This window comes from Austrofundulus limnaeus, unplaced genomic scaffold, assembly GCF_001266775.1.
Source record: "Austrofundulus limnaeus strain Quisiro unplaced genomic scaffold, Austrofundulus_limnaeus-1.0 Scaffold243, whole genome shotgun sequence".
Taxonomy (NCBI): Eukaryota; Metazoa; Chordata; class Actinopteri; order Cyprinodontiformes; family Rivulidae; genus Austrofundulus; species Austrofundulus limnaeus.
In genome coordinates this window covers 292,036-310,377 of record NW_013952645.1, presented here as the reverse complement: position 1 = coordinate 310,377, position 18,342 = coordinate 292,036, and the positions used below count along the sequence as shown (strand labels likewise).

General features: G+C 40.3%; 1 protein-coding gene across 2 annotated transcripts in view; it reads right to left on the bottom strand.

The window, feature by feature from the left end:
• Nucleotides 1-2,093: 2,093 nt before the first annotated feature.
• LOC106525824 (LIM domain-binding protein 3) overlaps nucleotides 2,094-18,342 on the bottom strand; it is a 99,051-nt gene continuing 82,802 nt past the window's right edge. For both annotated transcript variants that reach the window (XM_014020169.1, XM_014020168.1), the window contains 6 exons: nucleotides 18,072-18,259; nucleotides 15,652-16,018; nucleotides 8,560-8,740; nucleotides 7,033-7,153; nucleotides 5,757-5,872; nucleotides 2,094-2,585 (listed from right to left, as the gene is read on the bottom strand). In XM_014020169.1, coding sequence (XP_013875623.1) covers nucleotides 2,496-2,585; nucleotides 5,757-5,872; nucleotides 7,033-7,153; nucleotides 8,560-8,740; nucleotides 15,652-16,018; nucleotides 18,072-18,259 — 1,063 coding nt within the window. In that variant the 3' untranslated portion in view covers nucleotides 2,094-2,495. The remainder of the gene's footprint in view (nucleotides 2,586-5,756; nucleotides 5,873-7,032; nucleotides 7,154-8,559; nucleotides 8,741-15,651; nucleotides 16,019-18,071; nucleotides 18,260-18,342) is intronic.

The window sequence follows — 18,342 nt, the reverse complement described above, 5'->3', positions numbered from 1 at the left end:
CCACACCTCCGCTCTCTAACCCCCCTTCCCCTACCCACTTTGATGCATTTTTCAAATTTCGCCTTGGGGCGGAGTTATCTTTGGGGGGGGGGGTGTAAGATACACTTTAATTTAATGTAAAAAAAAAAGCTGCAGTCCCTTCACTGTCCACTAGATGCTGCTAAAATCCATAATAAGAGAATGGAAGCTAATCAATAATCCGTCCATCTTCTGCTTATCCAGAACAGAGCTACAGAAACAACAACAACCTCTTCTGTTCATCCATGAGCTTTCTCTGTATCTCACACTTTCATCATATCCATGTAGGACAGAACCTTTCCACTGAGTCATGAATCTGACCCAAGTCCTCCTCTGGACCATGACGTCCACAAAGTGTTCTTTCAAGACACAAAACAACAGCTGGCTGTTTTCAAGAACCTTCTTAGGAGGAAGATAAGCTTTTCCACTAAAACCTCATGGAACCTTCATTTCCCCAAACTACTGCAAAATATTACTGTGTTTCCAAACCAAACACTGGATTTACGGATCTTCATCACGTCTTAAATTTTCTGCTGAGCAGTATTGTCTAAGAAAACAATTCAGTCTCTCGTTCATATCTGCTTTTTGTTTCACGACCTGGAACAAATGTTTTTCTTTTTTTTTAAACCAAAACAAGGAAACATGTTCTGAAGTTCTGCAGCGTGAACTGAATGTGCGAACATTCGAGCTGTAAGGATGCAAACAGTTTGACCAAAGTTACAAAATTACAGTCGAGCCAAAGATAAAAATCACATTCATCAAGCCAAAGGTTCTCGGTGACACAAAATCACCCCCGGACAACCAGAAGAGTCACCAAATATGAAGCTTTTGTGTGCAGGTGAAATCAGAGGGGTTTTAAGTTCATTAACTATCATCATCATCATCATCATCATCATCATCATCATCACTCTGCAGCAGCCTCACCTGAACAGATCCACTGGAGAAAAGATGACTCCACTCGCAGACAACAAAATGCACAACACAATAAATACAAGTTTTACAGTCAAAATTAGCCAAAGTATTAAAACAATAAAAATATTTGATGTCTTTTCTGAGCAGGTTATGCTGTTCAGGTGGAGCAGTCAGTGGCGGAGACAGACAATTTGTAGGGGTTTGCCTGACTGGGACCACTGGTCACACCCAGATTTATGACCACCATAAACGACGATGACGATTATCTACTGGATTTCAGTTGAAATAAACATTCTGCGTATAGAAATAACTGGTGGTTGGGTTGGTCAAAGATGTTTTCCATGATGGTCGTGGCCACACCCCCCCCACCCTGGTCACCCCCTGGCTCCGCCCCTGGGAGCAGCTGCAATAAACTGTGAGAGGAACGTCGCCTTCATCAAAAGTTTCCCTTACCTACGAGTCAGTTCGTCAGCTGACGTTAAACCTGCTTAAAAGTTTGGATCTGCCTCACCGTTCAGATACAGACAATAAACAAAACATTTAACGTCTCTGTAAAGTAAAAACCTTCAATCTGCTGCTTGAAATAAACTCAGTTTGTGTGGATTTCAGAGGAGCTGCAGGTTTCTTCTAATTGTAATAAAATTTAGTTTTAAAATACATAAATAATAAAAAGGAAGCATTAAAAAATCTAAACAAGTCAAACAGGCACATAAACAGGTCAGTCTGTGTCTCGGTAAATAAATAAAGGTGGTTTCAACTTTAAAAAAAGAAAACAGACTCTTTCATAACAAGGACACAAAGAGACAACCATTCACACCGATAGAGACAGTTTAGAGTTACCAGTCACCCTAACATGCATGTTATTGGTCTGTGTTGATCGGAGTATCTGGAGAAAACCCACACATGCACAGGACGATGATGCAAACTCCACCCAGAAAAACCCCAGACCAGGAAATGAACCTGGGGTCTTCTCGCTGAGAGGCGACAGCTCTAACCGCTGCGCCACCGTCCTGCCGTGTTTGTAACAACTTTAGAAAATTTATTTATGATCAGTTTGTGTCTTTTTAAAGTTTAAAACTGCATATAAAAATGAGAAAATAAAAATGGTGTCATTAACGATTCATGCATTATTAAATAATAAAATGGCACTTTCATTTATAAAATACACACAAAATTTGTCTCAGTGTATTTTATCCACAAAAATAATGTAGAATTTACACATCTAACTGCGTTAAAATAGATTTAACACCAATTTATTTGAATTATTTCTGCATAATGATCAGACTTTACAAACTTATTTTGGTTAAAAACCTTTTTACTGCTGGCTCTATATAAACCAACGTTCTTCTCAATATTTTATTTTAATCACAAAAAAAAAACACAAATTACTTAAAGAAAAAGCTGCAGTTCAGCTGATGTGATGAGCAGCACGAGTTCCTGTTTGGAAGCAGAATCATCAGGCAGCATCGTTTTAAACAAACATGAATAATTATACGCAGGAATCCAGGGTGCGTTTGGTTTACGCACTGGTGTGAGAGCTGGTTGACCTGCGGCGAGGTGACGCTTTACACGTTGATGGCGTGAGCATGCTTCTTGCACAGAGGTTTGTCTTTCTTGGAGTAGAAAGGTTGACCCTCCAGGTTCACGTGGCAGACCTGCATCGACAGCAGCCGTGAGGAAAAAATTGAAGCCAGACATGTTATTTACGCCGCAAAGCATTCTGGGTATATGATAATGCATGTCCTACGGTGCAAGGCTGAGATATTTGTCCAGTTTGAACATTAAAAAAAGGATGGAGGACAACAGAGCTGCTTCATGGAAGGAGAACCTCAGCTTAGCCTGTTAGCTTTTATGCTATTAGCTTGGGAGCTAACGTCACATACTTATTACCGTAGTAGCTTAAAGGCATTAGCTCTTGAGCTAATAATATTAGCTCTGGGGCTAATAAACATTATATCTGATCGTTTTAAACCATGTATTGTGCTGAACATCAGGGGTGGAGTGGGGAAACTTTTCAGCCCGGGAGTTTAATGGTCAAGACCAGCCCAATATTTTTGCATATAAAAAATTAGGCAAAAATGTAGCACTAGCATATAATATTTTTGTATTGTAATATGGTAAATAATTATAAATAATGAGGAATAAATATTAAGGCCTGTGGCTCTCACGTCTGTGGTCATGAAAACCTTTGAACATTTGGTTTTATCCCACCTCAAGTCCATCTACAACCCCCAGTTGGACCCTCTGCAGTTTGCCTACAGAGCCAACAGGTCTGTAGATTACATCATAAACCTGGCTCTCCACTTCATCCTGCAGCATCTGGATTCACCAGGAACCTATGCTAGGATCCTGTTTGTGGACTTCAGCTCTGCATTCAACACCATCCTTCCTGCTCTGCTCCAGGACAAGCTCTCTTTGCTCAACGTGCCTGACTCCACCTGCAGGTGGAGATTTGCTGACAGACAGGAGTCAGCACATGTCTGCTGGGGAAAGTTGTCTCGGACACACAGACTATAAGCACAGGATCTCCACAGGGCTGTGTTCTCTCCGCTCTGCTCTTCTCCCTGTACACTAACTGTTGCACCTCCAGCCATGACTCTATTAAGTTTGCGGATGACACCACCCTCATCTGGCTCATCAGGGTGATGAGTCTGCCTACAGGTGGGAGGTGGACCGGCTGGTGACCTGGTGCAGCAGCAACAACCTGGAGCTCAGTGCCCAGAAAACAGTGGAGATGATTGTGGACTTCAGAAAGGCCACAGCCCCTCTGCCCCCCCACCCCCACCCTTAACGAGACCCCCATCACAACTGTAGCCTGCTACGGGTTCCTCGGCACCACCATCACCCAGGACCTCAAGTGGGAGCCGACCATCAGTTCCCTCATCAAGAAGGCCCAACAGAGGATGTACTTCCTGCGACACTAAAGTGCTTTACACTAACAGACATTCACACATTCACACACTGATGATGGCAAACTACACTGTAGCCACAGCTGCCCTGGGGCACACTGACAGAGGCAGGGCTGCCATGCACCAGCGCCACCGGACCCTCTGACCACCATCAGTAGGCAAGGTGGGTGAAGTGTCTTGCCCAAGGACACAACGACTGAGACGGCTGGACGGGGGATCGTACCAGCGACCTTCCGGTTACAGGACGACTCCCCTAACCACTCCACCACAGCCGCCCCGCACTACTCCAAATATGTTGTCTGTTCTGATTACTGTATTGAACTGGTGTACATATGTTTTATATATTTTATTATATTTTTCCTTTATTTTATGTATTTTCTTCTTTTGTTATATTTGATACCTATTGCACCTTTACACGAAGCAAATTCCTAGTCTGTGAATACTGTTCATTGACAATGGCAATAAAACTGATTCGGATTAAAAAACACATAACTGTATGGTTATGTAAACAAAGGCCCAATTGAACGTTTTGACATTTAAGTAAACAAAAACTATAACAACTTCCTCTACTACAGGAATCTACAGCAGGAGTGTCAAACTCAGCTACACAAAAGGGTAAAAATTAAAAACTTGGTCCAACCTCAGGACTGTTTTCTGTCAATTTAATGTTACGAATGACATTTTACAGATCATATTTTATTTAATTTTCAGGACAGACATAACCTAATGAATAAAGAAAACATATTAGACTTAAAAAGACACATTATTATCATTCCTTTCTTGTTTTACTCCATCATCAACTTTTTCATTTATTTTTTAGACACATTTTGTCACAATTCAGCAAATCAGTTGGAAAAAAAAGAAAACCCTCACTAAAAATCAAATTATTTGACTTTAAAATAACTAATAATAATGAAATAAACAGTACTTTCTGAATTAAACGTAATCAGGACTCCAACTCTTATAAAATATCAGTTATGTAATGAATATAAAACCATTTTCCAATAATTGAAAACAATTGGTTTTGCTGCTTTCTGTGCCCTAAGGGTTAATGTTCCAGGGAGGAGGGGCTGGGAGACAGTTGTGTGTGTGTGTGTGTGTGTGTGTGTGTGTGCGCGTGCGTGCGTGCGTGTGTGTGTGTGTGTGTGTGTGTGTGTCTGAGACAGCCGCTGCCTGTGACAGAGACCAGGAGCTGTGCGTCTCTGTCGGCCCCACGAGCTGCTGCTGGAACAACATCTCGTGCTTTTTTTAAAGAATTGTTGACCCTAAAGACTTTACAGATGATGACTGCACGCTGAGAGGCATTATGATGAGCTTCACGATTGTGACTGTTATTTTTAGCACATGCTCTGCGGGCGACGTCAGCTCTGAGAAAAAGAACGAGGTTTAACCTGGCGGGGAGTAATGTAAAGCCTGGCGGCCCACCAGCCTTCCTCCAGTTATGCCTTTCCTTTCTTCAACCTGACTTTTTAAGCCCAACCTGGTCTCTTCCTGTTAATTTTTACTCAGTAATGAACAGTTTGACCCGGCAGCATCTCCTAACCTGTGTGGACCGGCCCATTAATGATGCGGCCCAGTGAGAATCGTCCCAATTCTCCCGATTACCCACTCGGCCCTTGCTGAACATAGAAACTAATAGAATATAAATTTAATGTCACACATATTAGCTTTTTAGCCTTGACTCTGTTTGTTAGTCTCAAGAGGCATTATCATCCCCAGAATGCATTGCGTCTGTAACAAAATAGCGACATGCTAAAGTGAAAAATGTGATGAACACAGAAAATTAAATGTTTTAAAATGTCAAAATCAATAACTTTTAGCAGAATAGAGAAGTTGCATATTAAGGCTAAACTGTGTTATTAGTCTGGGTACTTAAAGGGGTCTGAACAAGCTCTTGGGTGGGTTTGTGGTTCTTACCGCGCAGACGAAGCAGGTGTCGTGCCAGGTATGGCCCAGAGCCTCGATAAACTTATCTCCAGCTTCCACCGGGAAGTCGCAGCCGTGACACTTGGTGCTGAAGAGAGCGATGTAATCTGACACAAACACAGACATTCTTCAACTTCTCCACCACAAAAATTGAAATGTTTAAAATCCAAGTGCACCATCTAAAACGAGGGTTTATTTTATTTATTATATTACCAGCATGTTTCATTCCAAAAGCTCTGAAGGCTACATCACTCTGATATAAGATCGATGTGGACTCCATAAAGTCGAACCTCTAACCTCCCTGACAAACTGAGACATTTTGACTTGATTATTACCCACTGATCCCCACCCCTTTATTTTTCTTTTCTTATGCAGACATGTTTCTGCTTTAAATAACAGACATTCCCCCGTTGATTTGTATTTGTTTTATTTGAACAAAGATTTATCATTTTCCAGGATTGCTGTTGAAGGGTGAAGATAAGAAATAATATATCTGTGTGTGCTTGCCACTAGAATATTTTATAAACTGTCAAACAGATTTTTTTTTGACAAAAAGTAATAACTGTAAACATCTACAAGTGATTAACCATCAGATAACTGACTATAAATGTATGTCTCACTGGACTGCGACTGTTAAATATTAGTTAGTAAATCAAAATTGAAAGAAAAATATGCAGATTTTCAGTTGCAGTCTCACTGGATTGGTTCGACCAGTTGTCACATTTTGAGCATCAAAGATATAAAAATCAGTTTATTTTCATGTGCACAGATTGAAAGAGTATTCTGAACGCTTAATTTTTTTTATGTTTTGAGACATTCTGGAGACTCCTTCCCCCTGCTACCCTATTGCGTTAACTTTGTCAGATTTACAAATACTGAGCTAAAGTTAGCTTCAGTTGCTGAGTCTTACGCAACACAAGAACAAACAGATCAGACATGATGTTTGATCAAAGCAGCTATAACTCCATCATTTCACCAGAAAAAATGACTTTAGTTTAAACATCTTGTTGGAGCTGAAGGACAATCACTGCAAGACCTTTTTGATGGTTTGATCCTTAAAGTCAAGACCGTTTTTTCACATCACTTAGAAAGACTCGTGGGTTTAATGTTTTGTTTAAGGACACACTGATTCTGAAAAAGGAATCAAACCATTTATTTCCTGATTGGAACCATGAGTCTTGAAGTCCACTCATTTGGCCCAGACTGTATTTCCCCCCCAATATTCCAATTAAAGAACAACCTGAACCTGACGGCTCAAACTTTGTACCTTTCTCACAGTACGGCTCTCCGTCCTCCATGTGGAAGAGGCTGTTTCCAAATGCCTTGCCGCAGGCTGCACACACAAAACAGGTGGTGTGCCACGTCTGCCGCAGAGCGTGCATCACTTCCTGTAACACACGGTCACAAAACAAACCTCAATTACACAAATAAAAACAAACAAACAAAAAAAAAACCCCACATACACATTCTTTGATGATAAACAATGTAATAATTAAAAATACATTGATTTGAGCCTTCTACAGAGCCTGCTCGGTGACACTGGATAAATAAAAAATTAATGCGTGGCCACGAGATAGTTAATACAGTACATTGGGCCTCATGCAAGAACATGTTCGTATTCTTATCCTAAATTTCTCTTACTTTTGTTCGTACAAAGGGTTCGTACGAACATGTCACGTCAGATTCAACAAACTCTTCTATCTTCAGGAAACGTGCGTAAATGAGCTGCGTAAATTCCACCTGTTCTGTCCAGCTGCTCGTGCACGCGTGAGGAGATTAGCATAATTACCACCCCAAAAACACCATTTAAGGCTATGTTTCCTGCCTCAGATATCAGGAAGTGTTCATTCATGAAAAATGACAGCGAAAACTGAAAAAATAAAAACTTTACRAGTTCAGAGATTGAAGTCCGTCTGTCAGAGATCAAGAAAAGAAAATCTGTCATTTTTAGCAGGTCAGCTGTGGGATAAAAAGAGCTGCTAAAAGTATAAACAACTGTGTTAAATCATTTTAATTTATTCAGAAGCCGCAACGCTGCGCACCGTACCCCCCACCCCCACCCCCCGCGTGCTGCACGGGTGCAGGTGGTCTCAGATGCGGGTTTGAAATAAGCCTTTTAAAATGTTTTCAAAATAAGTCTGGCACTTTGGAGAAAATCCAGGACTTGATCATATATCCCCTCTGGCCTGGGAACGTCTCGGAGTCCCCCAGGACGAGCTGGAAGGTGTCGCTGGAGAGAGGGGGTCTCTTTGCTGCTGCCACCGAGACCTGATCCCGGATAAGCGGTGGAAAACGGACGAACGGACAATTTATATTGTTAGTCTAAATTATTACATTTAAAATTATAACTCTAATTCAAGCAGAATAGCCTATTGCCAACATAATTATGGAGTGTGATATATTTTCAACTCAAAATATCTTCAAACTAACAAAATATAAAGTTATTAGTGAAGAAAACCCGTCTGGATAACAGCAGACTGACTGCTCATAAAATATACGACAGGTCTGGACCACTCGTGAATTTTGTTCGTATCTGAAGAAAATCTTAGAATACGAAAACATTGGTGAATGCCACAAATTCTCCTAAATCACTCGTACGCACAACTTAAGAACAAATCTGTGCGTACGAACGGTTCTTGCATGAGGCCCATTGTTCTTTTTTTATTCTCAACATTCAAAATGAGCTCCTCTCACCTTTACTTAGGTAGGAGTTAGAGTTATGTTACATTCAGGAACACAGTAAAAATATCGGCTTCCTGACACACACTTAGGGTGTTCGATGTCATCGCCTCACCCCCATGATCTTGGTGTTGCAGCGAGCGCAGGTCGGAGCGAAGAACTCCTCGTAGCAGTTCTCACAGTAAACATTGTTCTGCTCCTCCACAAAGCTGACATCCGCCAGAGAAACGTGGCAGTAGTGACAGTTAAACTCCTCAGGGTGCCAGGACCGTCCGAGAGCCACCAGGAAGGGACCCCTGAGGATGACAACAATATGTTGGTCCTGTTATCCAGCAGGAAGTGACAAGTTTTCATCATTGTCACCAGGTCTGACTTTATCCTGTCTTTTAAAGGAATCACAGAGAAATGATAAATAAAAGATATTTACATCATAAGGTAATAGCTTATATGAGGACTGTATATTCAGCACATTGATAGAAGCAGTGGTGGGCAGCGCTAATCCAAAAATTAGCTCCGCAATTTCTAAAGCGCTTATAAAAATATTTAGGTTTGCAACTTCAAAACTACTTATGCTGTAGGAAAACTAGCGGAAGCAAATTTTAAAGCACAAGTTCAATTTGACACTTACTAGCAGACAATTCATGAACAATATTTGCACAACACTGCCAACTAGCAGTGTATGAACTCTTTTACAACTTAATCCTACAACCGCTGATTGCTGGGATGTTATTCCCTGAAACAGAACTTTGGCTCCTGGTGTAACAATTAAAACGTTGTTGAGGATTGCTAATTCAGCTGATTCTTTAAAAAGTTGTTGAGGATTGCTGGTTCGGCTGCTTCTTTGTCTTTTTCTTTTGTTTGTTGTAGATTTTTCATTAAAAAAGCATCAATAAAGTAATTTTAAAACTGTTTATTGGAAAACTGAAGTGATGCATTCTGGGTACATGACAGACTGACGGGAAACGAAAGCACGGGGAACAGGAAACAAGTATCTTCCCTTCAAAAAAGAGCTCTGATTTTAAAGTTTTCCAGTTCACATGAAACTCATCAGACTGAAGAAGTCTCTTGGAGGAGAGACAAAACGTTTCACTAAAGAAGAACCCATCCAGAGGACCTACTTTTTTTCTTTTTGTTTTTTTCCTACCTGATTAGGACATTTTCCATGTAGTTGGTCCTGTTGACCACTAGATGTCAGTCTTCACCAGCACAACATCTTTAAATAATTTCTGAGTCTCTAACACCGTTGGCCGATTGCTTTTGAGCTCCAGCGTTTAAACTTTATTTTTTTTTAAAGGAGCTCCAATTGTAAAGTATGCAGCATTTTTCTGCCTATAAATAATCATTTCTGATTAGATTTCACTTGTTCCTATGATAACGGCTCAAAGAGGAAGAAAACCCCCACTTTAACTTCAGACTATTTCTAAAGACTTTTGCATGGAACTTCCTTTGTGGCTCAAATTAACATCTCTTACACAAACTCCCACCAGACGTCCTGATGCCTTACTGTTTATAGATAAGAACTGCCACATTCCTGTTCCGAACCCCCACAAGTTCTGTTGCTTCCATCCCCCATAAGCACAGGACTGTCTGTTTGCTCCTCTTCAAAGGGATCATAAATGCCTTTAAACAGACTCTTCAGTGACTGAGAACAAAGGACCTACATTCTTCATTAAATGTGAAAAAAGGAGAAAAGATAAAGGAATCTGTGTATCTAATGTTTTCTGTTTTATTGCAAAGAATGTCATCCAATCCATTTTTCTTACAGAAAAGAACTAAAAAACCTATTGAAGCTCTACTATGTTCTCTTTTTAACTGTTTGCCCACTAAGGACTCAGTGTGGTAACTGTGTGGTGCTAATTGTTTTGATGAAATGTTTTCCTGAAGAAGATGTGTGTTTTATTCCATGATCTTAGAAACTTAGGACTTGAATTTTAATAATTAAGTGTGACACTCTTATTTTACTGAGGCAAGCAGACGTCTCTCCCTTTTAATCAGATGCAAGATAATTAAACTAAAACACTCCCTTTTTCTTTGTCCTGAAGTAAAGTTTTCCCTCCAAAACAGATTTGATTTGTTAAAAAACTTTTCCTGTATAAGGTGTAATATTTTTATTGGCCAACTAAAACCTTGACTCCGCCCATAACAGGTTTTAAAAGTTAGTGCAGCTTCCCACAAGAAGAAGAAGAAGAAGACCAAACAGAAGAAGACCGACAGCGAAAGAGTGTTTTTCAACATCAGAAGCCAGAAACAGCTTTCCAGAAGCTCAGCAGAGGCCCTTCCTGCCAGCCCCTCCCCATGGACTGGACAGGATGGTGGCCCTTCTGCATCTCCCGCTGGGTTGAACGAACAACCAACGTTTAATATCGACTCAACATCTGAGTTTGATTTTATAGAAGCTAAATAAGCTAATTGTAATTCATGCGTCGTTTTTAGTTCGTTTTTCTCTACAAAGTTGAAATCAAATTAAGTCTTGTAGCCGCCTGGGAGGACCGGACCCCATTGTCACCAGCTCACCACCCACCTTTCTGACTGAAGGACCAGCAGCTGAACAGACACCCTGAATGTCCGACCGGCCACTACACTGAAGCAGTTCTTTGGGGAACATCACCTGAGATCCTTCGGTCAGCCGACGACTACTTCTGGTACGGCAATCAGCAGAACAAAAGGGTAAAAGTGAACATTTGTCCTGGTGACAAACAGGTGCTCAGATGTAATTTGATTCTTATCTTTGTATGAGATTTGATAAACTAAACGATTTTTCTCTTCTATTTAACCAAGACCCTTAGTTAAAAAAACCAGCTAAAAGCAAAACTCACCTCACCTCATTCCAAGCCTCAAACTCACCTCTCGGTGTTTGTTTTATTTGTTTGTTTGTTTGTTTGTTTGTTTATTCACGTGAGATTGCAAACTCTGTCAGTTTTACCTGGTTCAACGTGTCATCACTCATTATTCACCATAGTTGTAAATACATTTAATCTGTAAATAAATGGGCCATGGAGAACGTGCCAACATAAGTTAATGTCACTTTTGTGTCTTGATAAAGTATTATTGGTTCTGACAAGGACAGGAACTCATCAAACGATTTTGGGTACATTTATTGTGAGACTGATTACAGTAAAGTTACAGGTTTTCGTCTCTTTCCTGGGTTAATTGTTGACCAAATTAAGAATGTGGTGCCTCGAGGTAAGATAATTTGCGTAGTTAAATAATTTACAAATTATCCATTTTAGAATATACCCCAAACCCCTACAAGTAAAATAAATCAATACATACAAAATTTTAGTATGGATTACAAACGTTTACTGTTTTTGCGAATGCCTTCCTGCTACGTAAGCAGACACAAAGCATTGTGGGAAATTAGAACCGTGGCCGAAAGCAACAGTACGCAAGGATGTATACCAGGGATCATCAGTCCGTAGTCCTGCATGTTTTACTTGTTTCTCTGCTCCAACACACCTGATTTGAATGAATAGATGATTATCAGGCTTCCTCAGAACTTGGAAGAGGTAATTCACTGACTGAGTCAGGTGTGTTAGAGAAGGGAAAATATGTAAAATATGCAGGGCTGCGGACCTCGAGGACTGTAATTGATGATCCCTGATGTATACCTTCCCAATAACTGTGTTTATCTGGGAGGAGTGCTGTTGGATAGATCTGGTAGATAATTAGTCATTAGCAGTGCTGCATTTTAATTTTAGAAAGCGCAAATCTGCTTATGAATTATAAAAATTAGTAAGTCCGCTTAAGCGCAAACAAAATATTTAGGTTCGCAATTAGCGGATTTGCGCTTTAGCGGGCTTGTTCCCACCACTGGACAGAAGACATCAAGGAGCTCAGTGTCACTTGCTTGAACATAGGCTACCTGGCGCCTGGGGGGAGGAGATCATTAGAGACACCAATAGCCGTAAGGCCCAGCCTGAACAAGATTCATTAGTAAGATTTCCTGTGGGCCTACCACTTGCTGGAGGGGCCATACAAGTCAGTGAATAAAGCTGTGGGTGGCAGCTGAAAGCTGGCTCTTGGGACATGGATTGTCACCTCTCTGGTGGGAAAGGAGCCTGAACTGGTGTGTCTGAAAAAGGGGTATCGACTAAATACAGTGGGGCTCACCTTGATGCATGGTGTGTGATCTGGAACCAATCTCCTTGAGTAGGGCTGGACCTTTATGTACAGTGCCCTGAGACAACATATGTTGTGACTTGGCGCTATATAAATAAACTGAACTTGAACTTATTCAATTTTGGAGTTGTCCAGGGTGAGAGGCTCTGGGCTCATGTGGGTCTATTTATAGCCCCCTGGCTTGCCCATATGCATTGGAGTTTTCCCTGGAAGATGAGAGGTTATCTTTTCTGTGCCTTAGAGTGGGGTGACGGGTACTGACTGTTTGTACCTATGAGCCAAAACTTTGGTTCCGAGTGACGGGCAATTTTGGAGTCCTTGGTGGGAGTGTTCGAAGGTGCTCAAGCTGGGGACTTCATTATATTGTTGGGGGACCTCAATGCCCACCTTCGTAACGACAGTGGGACCTGGAGGGGCATGATTGGAAGGAAAAGCCTGTCTGAACATAAGGACATCCATAAGTGCATGTGGCACCAGGACACTCTTGCAGATAGATAACAGCTTTTGTAATCATGTCATTTGATCTGCAGCTGTATGTTCTAGACATTCAGGTGAAGAGTGGAGCTAAGCTGTGAATTAATCAGCACCTGGTGATGGGTAGGATTATGTCAGGAAAAGATGATAAACAGACCCAGTAGAATCAAACATGTTGTAAGAGTTTACTGGTAATGCCTCTCAGAAGAACGTGTCAGACACCCACAACAAAGCTTAAACTGCATCCCACCAGAGGGGAAGACTGAGTCGGAGTGGGCCTTGCTCTGCACTTGTATTGTCCAGGCAGCCTCCCTGAGCTAGGCTATCAAGTTGAAGAAGAAGTCCTTTTGGGCCTTGTTAGCTGGTAGGACTCGAGAGGTAGCTGAGAGGTATCAGTGGGCCGAGGAAAAAGGTCAGATGTGAGAGATCTTGGACAGTCTCTGGATCAGCTTCAAGAAAATTCTGGCAAATCATGGCTGAGGTGGAGAAAGTAGCTTTACCAACATTTTGAGTAGTAGAGGTGGGGTGCTACTGACCTCAACCAGTGATGATGTCAGGTAGTGAAATAAATACTTGAGGACCTTCCTAATCCTACCAGCATGTCCTCTGTGGAGGAAGGTTGAGTCCAGGGATTGTTGGTCTGTCCATAACTGGGTTTGAAGTCACCAATGTTATGTAGCATTTTCCTGCATATAAATAATCATTTCTGGTTAGATTTCACTTGTTTCTATGACTGACCGCTATGATGACCGCTGATTGATCCGTACAGCTTGTTCATCATACTTCGACTCAGTCTCTGAGTTTTGATTTATAGAAGTCAAATAAGCTAATGATAATTCATCCGTCGTTTTAGTCCGTTTCTCTACAAAGTGAAGATCAAATCAAAGTCTTACAGCCACCTGTGAAGGACCAGACTCCGAGTCACCAGAGAGAAAACCCCTTTCTGACTGAAGGACCAGCAGATAAAAGACACCCTGAGTGTCTGAACGGCCACTACACTGAAGCAGTTCTTTGGGAAACATCACCTGAGATCCTTTGGTTCACCCGACGCTCCTGCTGGTACCGCCATCAGCAGAACAAAAGGGTAAAGGTGAACACTTGTCTTGGTGAAACACACAGGTGCTCAGATGTAAATTTGATTTTTATCTTTGCAGGAGATTTGTTAAGCTAAACGTTTTTCTCGATCTTAATTTAACTAGGGGCCCCTAGTTAAAAACCACAGCTAAAATAGCTTACCTCACCTCACTCAGAGCCTCAAACTCACTTCTCCGTGTTTATTTTTGTTTACATGTTTGTTTGTTTATTTGTCTGTCTGTTTGTTCCTTCACTCGTGATAACAAACTCTCTCAGCTTTTTACCTGGTTCAAACATGTCATTATTCATTCATTACATGCCATAGTTGTAAATACATTTAATCTGTAAATAAATGGCCCGTGGGGAACGTGCCAACATAAGCTAATCTCATTTTTGTGTCTTGATGAAGATATTCTGGTTCTGATAAGACAAGAACTCATAAATCAATTTGGGTAAATTTATTCTGAGACTGATTATAATAGAGTTACAGTTTTTCATTTCTTTCCTGGGTCAATATCTGATCGAATTAAGAATGTGGTGCCTCGAGGAATAATATATTTAAATATAATATATTTAAATATATTCACAAATTATCCATTTCAGAATTCTAGCGTTTAAAACCCCTACAGTTATTAAAAGGTTCTGTGGCAGCAAGGCCTCAGGGTTACATGAGATCCCCCTGAATTCCTTGAAGCTCTGGAAGTTGCTGGGCTGTCTTGGTTGACGTGCCTTTGCAACATCATCCCTGATGTCTACACACTGATTCTCAGATACTCCAGCAACATATGGATGACAATGTTTTCACATTTGTTCTTCTCCCTGTTTTGTTTCGCTGCATGTTGTTTAGATAGTTGTCTTGATTAAAGGAAGCCATTTGTGTCAAACAAGAAAAAACAGATTAAAACAAAGCAGGAGGCCTCAGATTTAAGCTCTCCAAAACTTATAGTGCAGGACTAAGCCATATACCCAGTCAGTTTCTTTCTAATTCAAACCTTCATGCATGTGACCAAAACATATCTTGTGAACCAGGCAAACAAAGACCCTAACCACTCTCCATTGTGAAAGGTGTGTAACCATCATTTTCCGTGTCCTGGATGACTAATAATTTACACAAGCACTTAAATGAATTATTAATAAGAAACATTTCTGGAATTTTGAGTTGATGATACAGATGTAATATGCAACTCAAAGAAAATAAATTTTTGTAACGTGAAAAACTTTAAATAGGGATTACTGTATAGATCAGGGGTGTCAAACTCCTGTCCTCGAGGGCCGCTATCCTGCATGTTTTAGAGGTTTTCTTGCTCCAACACACCTGATTTTGATCGCTGGGTGATTAACAGGCTTCTGCCCAATTTGAAGAGTTAATTCAATCACTGATTCAGGTGTGTTGGAGCTGGAAAACCTCTAAAACATGCAGGATAGCGGCCCTCGAGGACTGGAGTTTGACACCCCTGGTATAGATAGAAAAGCTAAATACTTTTAAAGAAACAGAACAAATATAATAGTTGTAAAATGTAACCTCAGCAGGTGTCACTACCTGATGATGCTGTTGCACGCTCCACACAGAGGCGTACGACTGCTGGCGGCGAATCTCTCCGCCCTCTGGGCTACGCCCCTTGCTACAGGAGGGAAAGGAGCAGGGCTTGGAGTGATAGGAGCGGGGCTCGGAGCAAGAGGTCCCGCAGGGGAAGGGTTGGGGATGTATGCCGGCGGTGGAGGAGCTGCTTGGGGCAGCGGCTGCACCTTCATGGAGGTGGTGGTCGTAGTAGTCTTACTGGGGTCGAACTTATCAGCAAAGTTGGTGTCTGTCACCCACGGCGGTCTGTTGGAGGAGGCGGGAGCAGCAAAAGGTGGGGCTGGGGCGGCGGCTGGTGGGCGGGGCTGGGGTGGTACAAGAGCTGGAACTGATAAAGAAAATAAAAATTAATTATTTTAAAATAATATATTATGTAAAAAGGCAATGTGAATCCTTAGGGACTTGATAAAGTGTTTTACAAGTTAAGGCCATTTACCGTTACATTGAACCAACAAATAATTTTGTATTAGATGTACATCAACAAATCATAAGATACAATACAAAAGTTTATGTTACAATGCTTTTCCATACAATACTGTATTGTTGTGAAATAAGTTTATGGCATAATCTTGATATTGATATTAAAACTTCCAGAAAAATTTATGGTTTAAAAAGATGATAAAAGCTAGTTTATTAAAATAATTATATTACATAGCATTTACAAACAGTTGTTGGAATAAGATGTGAAGAACTTGATTTTGTTTTTGTTTTTATTTGCAAATATTGCAAATTGTTGAGTCTGGAGTCTGAAAATGATGAAAGTATTATCTTGAAAATTAATTTTGAAGACAAGAGGCAGATGTGATATGATTGTTTTCTTCTCTCTGATTTTTTCATTCATGGTTTAATGTATCTTGGGTTTTAAATAATTGTTTATACTTTTTTGTTTTTAATAAATGAAATAAAAAGGCAATACAAAGTAATGATAAAATGTTTTTTTTACAGTGCAGTTTTTACATGGCAGTACCTGTTGACATAATGATTTGCACATTTTTTTATGTACCTTGGTTTAAGGGCCATGATTCAGTGTAGATCTTTGGTTTAAAAACAAAAATACTTTTTCAGAGGCAAAGGCAGAAAACCAAATTACTGTTTGTGGGGAGCATTTAAGGTAACAGGTCATGTACAGCAAGGTAGGGTTTGTCAACATGTAAAATTGCCTAAAAAGTCACATTGTTGAGCTTCAGGCTCTGCCCCTCTCTGACTGAGTGCAGGTTTGGGTGTGTCTCCCAGCCAGGAGGCTGCAAACATTTTGCACCAGTTGGAAATGATCTGATGATCAGAGGAAACTTGGAGGCATTCACTCACTGAGCAGCAAGGAGCAAAAATGTGTAAAAGAAATGCTGGGAGAATCTTATCTTTGGAGAAGGCACTGCAGGACTAAAGTTTGAAAGAAAAAAAACAGAAAAAAAAAAACAGAAGAAGGAGCCAGTGAGCTTTAAATTGAAATGTTTTGAAGCTGTAGACTGACATTTTAAAGCATGTTTACACTCAGGTTAAAATGTAATGTGTTAAAATCATGTGGTTTAACATTTCATATTGAGTGATATATATTTATTAAAGTACAGTTAAATATGTGTATTTATTAAAAAGTATTTAAGTTGAAATTATTCTGCTAAATATGATATTGCTTATTTAAAAGGGGTTTTAAAAGTGCGTAAAGTGTAAGGTTAAAACTATAACTGAGTTTAACTGACTTTGTGTGCATTAATTTTGATATTTTAGAATTTCAAAGGCAATTTCTGGTTATTTAAAAAGTATTAAAAATTTGGGGTGATTAAAGTTTATTGGGTTACATTTACTTAAACGTTTTTTGTTCTTATTCTAAGGTTTTTCAGCTGTTTTGACCTCGACACCTTTCAAAATAAGAGAGAAAAGAAAACTCTTGGTCATTGAGTTAAGTCCTGTTCATAAACTTCTAAATTAAGCAGCCTTTTCAAGTGGAGGAAACTGCAGATAAAATTAAAAAGTAGAAATCACTTGACACACATAATTTTGGCTTTTTCATCAAATCCAGGCGGAATCGTCCTCCGAGCTGTGTCCACCATCCAACAAAATGTCGAAGAAACTCCCAAACTGACAAGTATCATTCTCTTTTGTTTTGAAAATAATACAAAACAAAAAGTTTGCTTCAAGTAAATTTACCTAAAGACCCAAAACTGGGCCTAAAAAGGATAAACAAAGTTTCACTTTTTGATGTTTTAAAATAAAAGTTAACTCTCATACCAACCTTCTTGAACTCTTTTACAACATAATACTTTATAGTATTATACACTATTATTTAATTATGACATAAAAACTAAAATACATTACAATTATCAACAGGACATAAAAAGTAGCATTTTAAGTGAAATAAATAAAAAATAAAGTCAGTGCCTCACCTGGCTGGGAGGGGTAAATGCAGGCGGTGCTGACGACTTTAGGAGGACCAGATCCAACCGGTATCTGAATGGAGCTCTGCTGAGTGGGCGGGGCTTGATGTGTGGGTGGTTGCTGGTACTGTTGCGGAATTGGCTGGTAGTGTTGTGGGGGTGGGGCCTGATGCATGGGTGGGGGTGGTCCATATGGGCTGCGAATGGACAGAAATAATTTAAGAATGCAGAACTTTTAAAGCAGGGGTGGGCAATCCTGGTCCTCGAGGGCTGCAGCCCT